Source organism: Gordionus sp. m RMFG-2023, chromosome 2 (genome assembly GCF_954871325.1).
Source record: "Gordionus sp. m RMFG-2023 chromosome 2, tfGorSpeb1-WG-v2, whole genome shotgun sequence".
Taxonomy (NCBI): Eukaryota; Metazoa; Nematomorpha; class Gordioida; order Chordodea; family Parachordodidae; genus Gordionus; species Gordionus sp. m RMFG-2023.
In genome coordinates this window covers 41,959,098-41,971,697 of record NC_088776.1, presented here as the reverse complement: position 1 = coordinate 41,971,697, position 12,600 = coordinate 41,959,098, and the positions used below count along the sequence as shown (strand labels likewise).

Sequence of the window (12,600 nt, the reverse complement as noted above, 5' to 3'; positions counted from 1 at the left end):
TATTTTAAAAAATTTTAATTATCCCCCCCCCCCACACCAAATTCCTGCGAACGCTATGGATTAACCATTTTAAATACAATCTCTGGCAGCATTATTTTGTTTATATGGTTTCATATTTTTTTCAGCAACTTTGTGTACATCTGAAAGGGCATGTTTACAATTCTTTTTATTCAAACATCATATTTTATGTGTTCTGTATTGTAATTGTCTGCTATCAATTGTATTTGTATCATTCACTTGATATATGCAGTCTTTGTGAGGAAGCAGGGTTACAGCTAGTAAATGTAGTCAAAACGGATGCAATGGAATTCTCCTATTTCTATTGAATATTTATTATGCAATCAAAATAAAGAAGGGATTGTTTTTCAATTAAAAATGTACAATTACATTAATATAATATCATTATGTTTATAAAATATTTAATACTTATTTGATGATAAAAGATGTTAATAATATTCCTAAACATGTGAAAACTTTAGGCAATTTGGAAATATAAAATATAGAGTTTTATGTGTTAGATTATTACTAAACCTTTGGATGCAAATTAAAATTGATGATAATATTATTTTCTCCAGAAGGAGAAAAAAAATGATAATTCAATCTGGGTTTGGACCGAATAAAATATTTGGGCAGTAAAACCTTATTGCAACACCATTGAAAATCGCTTGAAGTTGTTAGTGCTAATTATATTTTACTCCAGGAGGGAAAACTAAAATAGATACTTGTGTTTGGACCAGAGGAAATATTGTGGGTAGTAGATGAGTATTACAAAATATTTGAGGATAATTTGAAATGATGAGTGTTAATTTTATTTTCTCCTGAGGTAAAAAAGTTAAATGTTTTAAACGACTTGGTTACTAGATAGTGAATTGTTTAAAAAATTATTATTTTTCAATATGCATTTACAACAAATTTTTTATTCTATTAGTGATTTGCATCGGGCCTAATTTTTCGAGCCCGGCCCGGTCCGAAATTTTATTTTAGAAAAGTTTTGCCGACCCGAACCCGAAATTTTTTTTAAAAAAAATTTACCTACCCAGCCCGGCCCAAATTTATTTAAATATAGAAATTAATCTTTATAATTACTCAAAATAAAAGACATATGTTATATGTCGTTTAGTTTTAATAGGTAAAATCAAATATTTTTATTTTACATTAAAAATTCAATATAAAATTGATAAATTTAGATATATATAAAATAATTTCCAAAATCCGACCTGACCCGGCTCGATTTTTTTTTAAATATTAGGCCCGGCCTGAACCCAATTATTTTAAATAGAATTGGGCTCGAGCCCGGCCCGAAGCCCACTCGGGCCGGGCCTAATTTTGCAGATCTCTACTATACAATACAGTTTGAAATATTTACTTTCTCTCGTGGAGAAAATAAAATTGGCACCAACAAAGTAAAACTGCTCCCAGATGTTTTGTAACTCTGATTACTACCTAAGTATAATTACTCATAATTAAATAAAATATAAAGATAATACTTTTCATATTTTTTTTGGTTATTAACTAAAAGATTTTAAACAAATTATACATAAAATTTACAAATTTTATTAAAATTAAATATAATTCATTTTTATTTAAATATATTGACGGAATCATGCCATCACCAGATCTATTATATATAGCCCTGTAGCCACAGGGATGCCCTCCCCCCACTCTCATTTTTTACCCAATGGCCTCCAAATTGGTTTTTAATGATTTTAAATTTAGAATTAACCTCTCCAAAAAATATTTTCCCCTAAATAAACTTTGACCCCCCCCCACCTCCAACTTAAACCTGGGCCATGGGCTGCCTATATATCATACTCCACACAGCCATTTGAGTTAGCTTCAGAAAACTCATCCTTTTTGGATTCGAACCCAGGTCCAAGTTTAAAATAATTTTTAAGTCAAAATGGCAGGGAATATATGGATAATTTATGACGTTATCTAATATTTTATTATAAACAGAAAATATTATATTAATATTCGCATATATGCATTATTAACTAAATAAATTTTAATATTTTATGGTTAAAAATGATATAAATTATTTGAAAATAATTTTAATTAATTTAATTTTAAAATATTATTTTAAGATACCATTTGTTTTTAAAGTTATAACAATTATGAATATAAATATATAGACAAATTGGTCATTAACTGTAAATAAAAATGAAGAGCACTTTTGGTCGCGCATATTTGCCTGTTAATCTGTCTTATGTACATTTAGTATTAAAATATTCTTTAAATGATTATAACTCATACTTGTATACTTGTGATATAAATATATTTGTGGAAAAAGGAAAACGCATTTCAACATTCATGGTTATATGGAGTTACTAATAAGATATGAGACAATTGAATCAAATTTGTGTTAAATTTTTCTAAGTTTAAATTCAAACAATCTATTGTGAAGATTATATAGTATTAGCCAATCAGGTGCGATTAATGGGGGTTGAAGGGGGCCAATGGAAAAGTTATACTTTTAGATAATCTAATAATTCTTAGATATAATGATTTATGAAAAAATTATTTTAATTCATAGGTATGATAAAATATAATGAGAATATAACTTTCAATTCCCCCTCCCCCCCCCCGCACGTGCCTGGGAACAATGCTTTGGTTCTGTTCAAATTTATTCAATTCACTCAAATTTCGGTTTTCGGAGCGTTCATCCCAGGTCCCGAATTAAAATTTAAAAATATTTTATGCAGATTGTTAAATTTTTATGACCTAATATTATATTGAGTCTTTGAAACATTTAACATATTGAAATGAAATAAAATTTATAGACAAATTATTAGTTGTATTATAAATTTTTTAATATTTATCATATAATATAATTATAATGTGTTACAAAGAAATCTATATCAACTTATCTATTAAATTTATTTTAGTGTATAATTTATAAATATCGAATAGGGTTTCAAAAAATCGGACCTTTATATCGAATTTATTTCCTTGATACAAAATTTATGAATTTCTTTTAAGTTATCGATGCTTCGTTTATTCAATTTCTTAAAGGAGTTTTTAGCATTCATAGTAGGATGTCTAGTCTTAGTATAATTCGACTCCAGCAAAAAACCCTTTTCTCTTTTCAATTTGTGTAAGCAATCTTTTGTATGTGATTGTATACGAATATTCCCAGGGTCAATGCATAATTTATGCTTGATAAACTTCAGTATTTTGCACCAAGTCCCCCTATCAACATCTAAATATGGTCGCCTATTGATAGAAATATATGGGGGAAAAAATATTAATCTTCTTAAATACTTAAAGCAAAGGATTATATATTTTTTTTAAATATAAAAGTTAAAAACATTATAACTTTTTTAAGTTCTAATATGAAAAAAATATATAGCAAAATATAAAATCCCTTTTCCCTGTCGGGTTTATTTATTTCTAAGCTTAGCGCAGGTTTTATAAAATTTAGTGATTTAAAATAATTTTGCGCTTATATTTATTTTATCATTTCAAAGAAAAATTGACGAGAGAATGAATGCTAAATCCATCATAACATTTTAAAAAATAATTTAAATTCATTTAAAAAAATCAGAAAATATTACGAAGCCTGAAGATTTTGTTCAAGGATGGCACAAAGGTTTGGAACACCTATTAGCGAAATATTGAGACTTAAGCAATATTTTTTGGCTACAATATTGAATGAGTTAATTTAAAAAATAGGCCCAAATCCAACATCATAACAACAGAACATGTGATACTAAAATGAATAGTAAAAATTTCCAACCTCCTGATTTTTTTAAAATTTATTTTATAATTGTGACCATCACTTATGCAAAAAAAGGAAGAAAAGGCAGGAAATATAACAGTAATATTTTTCGGGTCACAAGCAGGGCCTATATTATTATGATATTACTTTCGGTCCACGCCACTGGCCTGCTCTGCAAGAATACACACATTAAATATCTCGCTAGTACTAAAATCAAATACAGTCTTTGTTTTTAGAAAATTTTATTTCATGGTATAAATGTATAGGGAAAGTTTAAGCAACCAAAAACTGCTGGACCAATTAAAAATATAATAGATATTTTAAAAGAATTTATCCATATTGAAGCATAGTTACCCATTTTTATGCCGTTTAGTTGTTTTTTTTCCATTTTAGAGCTTGGCTTTGATTTTAGATATTTTTTGAGTTATATTTTAGGCCAGGCCCTGATTAATAAAATCATACTATTTCTACGACTGGGCTTTAATATAATGGCATGCAGGTTTCTGAAGTTTAATATAAAATCTTCATTATATTTCAGAAAAAAAACATATATTTTCAACAATGGATTTTACATATTAAAGCGTATTCTTTAAATAATAATATTTACTTACCCATTTATTATGACGTTTGGATAAGACCACTGACATTTGCCACTAGAAAGAATTTTATTACAAGAATACAATACGACGTAATCTTCATTAGCAAACATAATTCTGTAACTGAAACTGTTATAGAATTCTTTTTTTTCATTGTAAAGATCGGAATGGACCCATCCCGGGTTATCTGTATCAAGCCAGCTCTCCAACAATGATGGTCCAAAACATTGACTTTGGCTTGATTATATAGTTATTTATATAAATATAGTTTGTAGATAATATATTTTAAAATTTAAAAGAAACTTCGTTTGGTAATAGTTTTAAATTTGTTATGATTTAAATAAGCTTATTACCGATTATTGCAAATAGTATATTTTATGAAAAACATCACTAATTAATAAAGCCCTGTATCGGATTTTTTTAAGGTCTTACCCAATCCGAGAACAATTTTGTCCGACTGATTCGATCATTTTTTTTAAAGAACCGTAAGCCAATTCCATCCTATTAGAAATTATATTCTAGAAATAGGTCCGATCTAATTCGATATTTTTTTATAGGGCTGTTGAAAAAGCACGATATTTTTAACGAAATCTGAAATTATAAGTGCTAGCTAGATTATAATGGAATCCTATCCGACACGATTTAACAGCTGATCCAAAACTCTGTTTTTGAGATCAATCTTTCTTTATTATTATTAACTTTATTTTTAATTCTATTCATGAAAATAATCTAAGCATTATTGATTTTAATAATAAAAAAAATTGATCTCATTAAAAGATTTTAAAAATCGCTCAGCTGCTAAATTGTTTTGGATCGGATCCAAATATGAATCCAGCCTAAAAATAATAAACAGCTTTGTAGACATTCTTAAAAAAATATTTTTTCATAAAAAACCATTAGGAAAACAAAATATTTTAATAAAATATCTGAAGTTCAATTCCTATCTGGTCCGAAATATATTATTAATCAAAGTCTGAATTAGACTATCTAATGGTACAATTAGTTTAGAAAATAATGTTTTATCACAATAAAGAAAAACACTGCCATATAACCCCGGTCTCCCTTATAAGTTATTTAAATAATGACTATATAACTGAAAATTTCAGAGAAAAACTTTTTTTAAAAAAGTGTAAAAAAATGTAACCTGGACACCTGCCAAAAGGCATTCAGTAAATTATATAGGGGAAGCCGCAAAAAATTCCTCCTTATGCCTATTTCAATGCTTCCAACTCAATTCCTAATTTTTCCTCATTTAATTTTAGATTCCTAATGTAACTGGATCTCTTTAAAGTGATTTATAATTTATCACTACTAATCTATACTCCTGCTGCTTAACCATGTTTACTCTACAATCTTTAAAAATTCTTAATTCCTTCTTAGTCAACCATTATATAATCCATCTATCATTTCCTATTACCTCTTATAAACGTAATGAGACTTTCATTTTTTTACTGAAAAAGGTATAATTTTTATTCTAAAGACGTGAAAAATTATTACTAGAGACTTGCAGAAGTCGAAATTTTAAGTCAAGCCTAGATATGAAAAAAGTTTTCATTTTTAAGCTTGGCTCAGGATTTTTTTCTGGAAATTTTTTGGTTGGACTAGTATTTTTGATTATTTTATGATCCAGTCCGGAATATTTAAATATTTTGTGATTTTGAATAATTTAGCTATATTTTGCAAATGGTTTCAAAGGGAAATAATTGAAAATAGGCCAGTAAATAGATATAAAATTCTCCATTATAAGATTTTTCTTCCATTGATCAATTGATATAATTTTTTGAGCCGCATCCGGCCCGAATTTTTAATTTTTTCAAATTTTTAGGCCCGCCCATATTTTTAAAGTTATATCATTTTTCGGCTCATTCCGGGGCTTACAAGTCTCTCTCTCTTCGCCTTAACTATCCATTTTAGCAAATCTTTTACCAATGTGTCCATTAAAATCAGCATACCTTTCTTCTTTTTATTTTCTAAACAACTTTTGGGGCATACATGCACACAGCTTTAAGATTAAATTTTAGCTCGATCTAATGACAATTATTTTATAATTCTCACAACTTTGACAAACTTAAAAATTCCCCATTCAATATGTTTTTTTATTCCATTATAATATTTTATTTACTTTTACATGTAATATTATTCCTACGTTCAATAAATCCAATATTTACCAACTTTTGCTATTAAAATTCCAATATTTTTTAACTCAAATATATTTTTAAAACTGCCAGCTATCACATATTTAAAATAAAATTAAAACTAATACCACGTGCTGTGCTTCTCCTTGAGGAAATGCACTTGCCCCATAAAATTATAAAGCAAACTATTAGAAAATTAATCTAGTATAAAAAGTTCTTTAATAAATATACACGAAAAAGTTTGATAACATGGGAATCAAAACCGCAACTCTATTATCAAAGACTTTACTCCTTAACGTCATTTTATAAAATTAATCATGAAATATAGATAATGGTTATTAAAACATATTTACAAATATATTGGTAGCTTCACTAGGAGGAGGGGTGCGCAGGGGCTCGAGCCCCCTGAAAAATTTGAAAATTCCCTCAAAATTTTGAAATTTATCATTACAAAGGTAATTTTCAAAATAATTTTAATTTTTTCATAAGCCCCCTGAGATTGTAAAGGCTAGTGACGCCCTTGAAATATATATACACTCTTTCTTTCTGACACTTTTTTGTTTAATAGAATAGTGACTTATATAATTACCTGTATATCACCAATGCTTCCTTTTGTTTGGACAAAAATGTTGTACAAAAAAATATTGCATTAAAATTATAAAAGTTAAAAATTACATTTAATTAAAAAAACTAATTCTAATTTTTTTTAATGAGATAACAAATTTTTACATGTTATATATAAACTCTTCCTAAACTAAATGCTTCACTTATTTAAAATTTTAATTTAAATTCTTCATAAATTTTAAACGTTGATTTAGAAAAAATGTATGTTCACTTACATATAACCAGCATATTTGACCTGGAATGACGTGTTAAATCGGTGTAGATGCTCAGTTATACCTGATTCAAACAGATATTCATCGGGAGGTATGGTATGAGCGTAGGTCTTCCACATTCCCATAAGCTATTGGAAAAAATATCGAAGATTTATTAGTTCAATATAATATTGGGATAAAAAAATATTTTACATGCAGAAAAACAACATTTACGTAGTTCTTTAAATAAGATTTAATACGTTGTAATTAAATAACACATATTTGGGTAACTTCTAATTTAATATAAAATATTTATGACGTTATAATTAAACTATAAAGGCTGAATACACAAAAATATTTAAGGGGATTTACATTCTGAGTGTGGATTATTCCCTGCGGAATGATATCTTTGTCTAAACAAGTGGACGCTTCATCATTTTCTATATCAAGTAATTTGCTACCATCCAAATTTTTCGTATGATATCTTTCGCGCGGATTACCTGTAATATTTGAATTTAAAATAGGTTAATTTTATAAATTATTCAATAATTTATATATATTTCTATGCTATATTGTACCGTATATATAATGAATAAAAAATATGAAATTCAACTGTATCAACCAATTCATTTTTCTCATTTTTAAATAAAATTAAGAGAGCTTTAATAGTCTTATTTAGATATTTTATAAAAAAAAATATTTATGTACTAAAACAACACTCGATGCTAAACATTAAAACATTATGTACGTCTATATATACAAAAAATTATATAAATAATTAACAATTTTTATCCAAAAATGCCATAATGATATTAATATTGGGTCATTCATCAAAAAAAATAAAAAATTAAAAAAATGAGGCCTTTATGGCATAAATTATCATTTGTTTTTACCTTTAAGATATGTCCTTCTATTTTCATGTCACAAAATTTGACACTTTAAAAATATTATATCATTTTTAACAATAACAATTTTTTTTGCTATTTCGAAAAAAATTAATGATAAGATTGTGTATTACACCACCATGAATTGTAAAAAAATGACATCTACCATTGGGGAAATAAGATTTGTTTTTATATACTAATGCACGTAAAAAAGACCTTGAAATTTCTAGACACAACATATTCCATCTTTTAGTTATATTGTGAAGAAATATTTTTGACAATTTCTTACTAATAATATTATGAATAGAATCTCCGATTTTTGAAACATTTTCTCAAAAAATTTAAAAAATATATAATAATACCAGGGGTCTAGATGATAAAATGGGAAACATTTTAATTTAATTTAATATTATTAAATACTATTTTGTGGTTGAGAGAGGCATGTAAAGGAGCTGTTTAATTTTTGCAAAAAAGAGGGCTATTTATTTTCTTTTATAAGTCGCCTATTTCATTTATATTAGTTGTTTACCATCAATTTTTGATATTTAAGTAATAAATTTTGTAAAAACATACTTGAATTGTCATTTTATATAATAAGCGGGCTAGTGGGGTGTTAATACATAAGATGTGGGCAAAGGACTGATGTTATATGAAATGGCTTAATATTATATTTGATTAATCTTTCTCAAAACTTATAAAAAAAATTTGTGCACTAAATAAATACCTTTAAAAAATCAAATTATCCGTTATTCATTTTATGAATACGAATATTATATTATTCAATTCATACAAAAACGAATACTAAATTATTCGATTATTCAATTGTCGCCTACGAATATTTCATTATTCAATTACAAATTAACTAATATAAGAATATTTTATTATTCGATTCAACTTTCTAGAAGCTATGCTGTTATAATTTTTTTTGCATTGGATAACATAATATAACACAATACATAATTTTATCTCCCCCCCCCCCCCCGATTAAATATCTCCTATTCTGCATAAAATACTTATTTATTTGAACAAAAAATGCCAAAATTATCTTAAAGTAAAATTTTGAAGTCGAAACAAGCCATTTACACACCAATTTTAACATTTATAATATGACCAGAGTTATGATTAAATTTTTTTAAAATATTATAATTAAATCTTTTATAATAAATATTATATAATTGTATGCAAAAATGATCAATTTTTAGTCCCGGTGATGGCTCTTCCTTCCCCAAGTTTTTTTTGAAAAATTTAAAATTATTTTTATATAAAATGTAAAAATGAGTAAGTGTAACTAAAGAATATTAAATTTATAAAATCATTTATTAAAGCTATTATATATAATATCTATAAAAATGTAAAAATATAAATAAAATTATATGAACTTAAAAAAAATAAAAATTTAATCTTTAGAAAAACATAATTGAGTTCTTAAAAAGGATAGTTTAAAAATATTGATTTGTATGTTTTGTCTGAAGAAAAAGAATTCTCTTGGTTCAGGTTTGCAATTATATTTTGTGAGTTAAATTTTTTAACTAACGTAGCTATTAGTGAAAATATAAAATTGCTTAGGCATTTGTTTATTTTTTTATTCTCTGCTTGAGTAAACAGGTTGCTATAATATATTAGTGGGGAAGGATGAGACACATGTATAATCCCAAATACGGGATTTGCCCATAGCGAGGGGATGGTGGTCAGATTGTCGGGTCTTAAGCTGTCATCTGATGAGATGTTGCAGGGTACTAGAATTCAGTGCGAGCTATAGAGGCTTAATAATTTGTTTATTGATGTATGACGTTGGTTACATCCTTGACTTTTAATGCAGTTGAGACCATTCCTTCCCTTGGCATTTACTAAAAGGTTGCAGTTTATGCAATGAGGTTGAACTAGGTCGCATCTGAGTCTATATCTTAAAGTCATTCTTTTGTTCATTGGTTAGATTCCCTAGGTTTTTGCTTGACAGGGCCATAAGCCATTCGTGGCCTCCGATTTTATTTTCGTTTTAAAATGGCTGAATGTCTAAGGGAGGAAGAGGAAGATAAATTTGTGAAAGATTTTGATATTAGGGATGTAAAGATGTTTTTGTATGTGACTATTGTAAAAGAAGATTATTTGGTTAAAATAATTAGTTAGTGTTTTTAAAAATTTTATTGATGTTTGTGCTTTAGCTTTTATAAGATCCGGGATTGTAATCAGAGTCCTTCATGGGCCGAGGCCACGGCCCGCAGGCAGGGCATGTTAATATTATATTTTCTTGCGGGTCTGGGTTTTCAATTTTTTAATGGGCTTAGGCCGGGCTTGGGTCTAAAATTTTTCATTTAAATTCAGCTTATTTTAAGGGATTTAATAGGCCAAATATAACAAATCAATATAATTTTATTAGTATTATATATCACAATACACTATTCTACATACCCTGGAGAGTGCTAATTTTGCTTTTATTGCTTGTTTTATTTAAAATCAAAAATTTAGTATTTTACTTATATTTAACAATAACTATAAAATTTAAAGTGCATAGGTAATAAATATTTTTTAAATTTTGAGGGATCCTATTTTATTAACAATAACATGTTATATATATATATCTATGTGTAGCTGCCTATAAAGATTAGGCTTAATAATAATGGTTATTAATAAAAAGATAAAATGCATCATCCATAACTTTTGGCAGATATATATTTCAAATATTAAATTTAATAAATTTATTTAGATATAAATGCAAATCAAATCAATAATAATATTTTTCTCCTTTTATTCAAATATAAATGATAAAGTTATTGTTGATAAAATATTATTTTTAAATGATAATTTGAAATTATTTAGATTAAAATTTTGTTTATATTTCTAAATAAAATAATATATTTCCACTTGTATTATTTTACATAAGTGTTATAAAATAATTTAATGGGCTTGGGCCATGGGATTCTTTTAAAAATATTAAATGCGGGCCATGCTGGATCTGGGATTACAAATTTTTTATGACGGGCCTGGGTCGGGCTTAGTCATAAAATCAAGGCCTATGAAGATTTCTTTGTAATATGTTGTATCTCATCTTCGAAAATTGGACATTTTTCTCAACATCTTCACCTTTATATATAGGCTAAACTTTTCATTTTTCATTATATCTAAACACAGAACCGGACTAATCACTGATCGACAAAGTTTATGGTTTAATTTATTAATGTATCAATCAGTAGGGGAGACAGGATGTGGATGAGCGGGATTGGTCGGCACTCTGTATATTATTCTTAAAATACTTATCTATGGTGATTGAATTTTATTTTTATCTAACATCCAACGGAAGGAAAACGCCAGAACATTTATTTAATTTGTGAACAACACAGTTTAAGGAGCGAAATTCAGTTTAGTTGTATATAATAATGAAGTGAATGTGTGGCAAATATATTAGAGGAGACGGGGCTATATGGTAGATCCGGTAAAAAGGTAAACGGCTATAACTTTTTTATCGTTAGGGCACTAATTGTTTTAAATTTGGTCAAAAGATATATTCCTATACTATTTTCATTATGTTTATTTGGTAGTGAAAATTTGACTTTCAAAAGATATTGTTTAAAAATAATTTTTTTGCTCCTTTTCACAAACTTTTTTATTTAGTATTTATTTTAATAATAATAAAATAAAAAAATTTTCTTTTGTGAGTTAAATTTAATATTTGTCATCATACCCCCAAGAGCTTACCATCTTTCTTAGGGTTGTTAGTAAACAATAAAATACACAATTTTTACTTGATCCTAAACAGCACCCATAAAGGTTAAAAAGCCTCGTTTTTTATTTTGTAGTCAAATGATTAACCTATCCAATGATACAATTAGTTTTTTATAAAATTAAAATAAATTTTATAGCAAAAGATCAAAACAACTGCCATTTAATCTCTGTTTCCCCATTGTTAAAATCAGATTTTTCAAAATTTAAAAACGCCCTCAATAAATAATTTAACATTGAGAGCTTCTGAATTACCACAAGAGGATTTTTGATTATTTTCTGATCCAGATAGACGTGAGTTATTAAAAGATATTTTCAAATGAATCTAAATATAGATACATGGCCTAAAAAGGCATCTAATACGGATACACTTTGTATCTATATGTGCAATTTTTCCAAGCTACATTTTAGATAGAATTTTTTTTATTAAAATCATGTAAGATGTGCATAATGTTAAAATTGATTGTAAAAAAAACTCAAGTCTGACATGAACCAAACATTTTTTTATTTGTATTTTAATTATTGATAAAATATATAATTAAATGATTATAAAATATATAATTAAATTATTATAAAATACGAGCAGAAAGCCCGTCACGGGGAATCATAATATTCTCCTTAATTATGATGGATGTATCAGATCCTATTTGTTTGATGATGGATAAATCAGAAATTTTCGCTTTATTAAATTTATGAATAAATCTGGAAAATAAAGGTAAATTTTTGAATCATGTC

The 12,600-nt window shown here is 26.7% G+C and overlaps 1 protein-coding gene across 1 annotated transcript; it reads right to left on the bottom strand.

Moving 5' to 3' along the window:
• Positions 1-2,930: 2,930 nt before the first annotated feature.
• On the bottom strand, positions 2,931-10,062 carry LOC135924345 (uncharacterized). Its single transcript, XM_065459403.1, has 5 exons — positions 9,948-10,062; positions 7,637-7,764; positions 7,289-7,413; positions 4,330-4,551; positions 2,931-3,213 (listed from the first exon to the last, which is right to left on the bottom strand). The coding sequence occupies exons 1-5, from the start codon at positions 10,060-10,062 to the stop codon at positions 2,931-2,933; spliced, it is 873 nt and encodes a 290-aa protein (XP_065315475.1).
• Between the last annotated feature and the right edge of the window lie 2,538 nt (positions 10,063-12,600).

Excerpts from the sequence above, each read along its gene's own strand:
- LOC135924345 (XM_065459403.1), bottom strand. The coding sequence starts at position 10,062 with ATGACTTTAAGATATAGACTCAGATGCGACCTAGTTCAACCTCATTGC. Across the intron at positions 7,765-9,947 it reads CTGCATTAAAAGTCAAGGAT|GTAATCCGCGCGAAAGATAT; the intron begins GTAACCAACGTC and ends CAAATATTACAG. Across the intron at positions 7,414-7,636 it reads GAATAATCCACACTCAGAAT|CTTATGGGAATGTGGAAGAC; the intron begins GTAAATCCCCTT and ends TTTTTCCAATAG.